The 2287-nt window shown below is 42.9% G+C and overlaps 1 protein-coding gene across 1 annotated transcript in view; it reads left to right on the top strand.

Annotated features, from left to right (window-relative positions):
- The window catches only part of sdhaf3 (succinate dehydrogenase complex assembly factor 3), a 5564-nt gene extending 3666 nt beyond the window's left edge, over window positions 1–1898 (top strand). The window contains 2 exon segments of the mRNA XM_020585981.1: window positions 1642–1733; window positions 1735–1898. Coding sequence (XP_020441637.1) covers window positions 1642–1733; window positions 1735–1828 — 186 coding nt within the window. The 3' untranslated portion in view covers window positions 1829–1898.
- Window positions 1899–2287: the final 389 nt, after the last annotated feature.

The raw sequence follows: 2287 nt of genomic DNA, 5'->3' as shown, positions 1-2287 counted from the left end.
CAAACTCCACACAGAAAGGTCCCAGGTGGGGCCCGAACCCGGAACCTTCGCGCTGTGAGGCAACGGCGCTAACCACTGTGCCACCATGCTGCCCCAAATAAACCCAGTTGTGACTAATTTTGTTAGTGCTAAATTGTTTATCAAGCTTCTATCAATGGAGTGGGTGAATTAAAATAGGTAAATCAAGATTAGAGGACTTTGACAAACATTGCTTTCAGTGTTACTGGTGTTGAGCTAACTTAGCAAGTGAGATGTAAGATTGAAAAAACCTAAAGTTTAGATGTCTGCAAAACTACCCAGTTTTAAATGCAGAAATGCATACCATATACCATTTTTATAATACATTTTTTAATAGATGTAAATACAATCAAATTTAACCCTTGTGTTGCGTCCAGGTCAAATTGACCCTTTCTTAGATTTTTACTAACAGAAAACTGACAAAAGAAAAAAAGCTGTTGACCTGAGCCTACGTGGACTATACATTATATTTACATATAAATAATCTGAACCAAAGCCCCAGGGACTCGATGCTTCATTATCACCAGGGAGTACTGCGGGAATGGAGCTCCATAGTGGGGGAAAGAAACCGGCTAGCTCCCCTGGTGAACCAGAGCTCCAGGCACCCGGCGCACCGGTTGAACCTGTGTACCCACGCTTAAGCCCCCTCCCTGGGCTAAACAATTTAAAACTGCCCGGCCACAACTTCGTGCCCCTGGTACTCCAAATGGAGTTTCATGCTTCAGGTATTACACTGTGTGGGAACAGAAATTTTACTCCCAATACTGAGTACCAGGACCACAGGTCATTAATTTTTCAAAGTCCCAAACAGGTCATGCTGCACTCTGCTTCACCCATGGAGAACCACACATCTCCACACACACGCACACACAAAAAGTGAATGCCACACAAGGGTTAAATACACTTTACATTGGCAAAATTAAAAACCACATGCTTCCATCTCTGTAATACTATGGTTTGGGTTAACCAGGAATGTAAGATGGGACAGTTATGAAAGATCTGCTAAAATCTGGTGATATAACATGCATTGCTTTGGTGCTTTGTGACAGAAGGTCCAGTTCATCAAATCTGCTTGGCAACAGGCTCCGGTCCTCACACGTGTAGAAGAAAAAGATTTTTTTTATTTCGAGTTTTCTGAATTCTGAAGTGACATTTTGATTCTTTATTGCCACCTCATGATAAATTTGTGTTTTGCACCATTGTAGCTATAGTAGAAGTGGTGGCCCTCACAAAGAAGTCACAGAACGTGGGCCACACAAAGGCATAAAGACATGTATGTGTGTGTTCATAGTAATGAAGAAATGCATTGCCCACTTTGTCCAAAAATTAATAAAAACAACAATAGAGCTCTGACACAGAGGAATAAGCTACTATCCGGCTATGGCTGCACACAATACTTGTTAGTAGGGTCAGTTAATTGTGGGTTTGGTTGTGCATGTAGAAGTTGACAAAAAACTACTGTATGCAAAACACATCCATTCTGAACCATTTACTGCACTGGTCACACTGCAGGTCTTTTGTGAATCTGACAGTGGAGATGGGGTGGAAGACTAGGCGATAAATGCTACTGATATTTCTGTCAGTATTAAAAGTGGTCTGTGTCATTGCTGCCTACTCCCACAGAACTCCAAGGACATCCCGCAGATTCAGGTTCTGGAGTCAGCAGAAGAGCAACTCAGCTCAGTCAGGTTTGGAGCCAACCTGTCAGAAGGGCGACTTCGAGGATGAACAGATTGGTGAGCTCTTTGAACTCATGCTGGGGTCCACAAAACCCAACAGACAGTTTGACATCCAGGAGGGTGGCAAATGAATCAACCAGCCACAGCAATGTGCATGAACAAAAAACAGAAGGTGCTATGAGTCAGACCACTGATAGATTACCTCCGAGTGCTTCAGATGAGTGGTACTCAAAGGCTGACTAGAGGCTTTTAAGAATATTTGATTAGCTTACAGTGCTGAGTAATATCACTGTGGTCCTGTGGTCTTTTTTTACTGTGATAATCAAAACTGGTTGTAATTCATTTCTTTTGTCAATTCTTTGCATGAATACAGTTGTGAGCTTATGGTTGTGAAGAAAAGGCACAGAGATGTCTCCACTGCAGACACACCACAGATAGTGTCAATAATGCCTCCTTCAGCCTCACTGATGTCACCATTGTTGGGGTGAAGCCCTCATTATCCATGTGGAAATGTGAACAGTTGACTGCAGGCACACAAAAGCCATGAGCTGTACATTGAGGGGGAGGGATGGGGGTGTTGGAGCTCTTGT

The sequence above is a fragment of the Monopterus albus genome, unplaced genomic scaffold (genome assembly GCF_001952655.1).
Source record: "Monopterus albus unplaced genomic scaffold, M_albus_1.0 scaffold390.1, whole genome shotgun sequence".
In the NCBI taxonomy this organism is placed as follows: Eukaryota; Metazoa; Chordata; class Actinopteri; order Synbranchiformes; family Synbranchidae; genus Monopterus; species Monopterus albus.
Note: the sequence above shows the minus strand (reverse complement) of the source record. Positions and strands in the feature narration are given on the sequence as shown.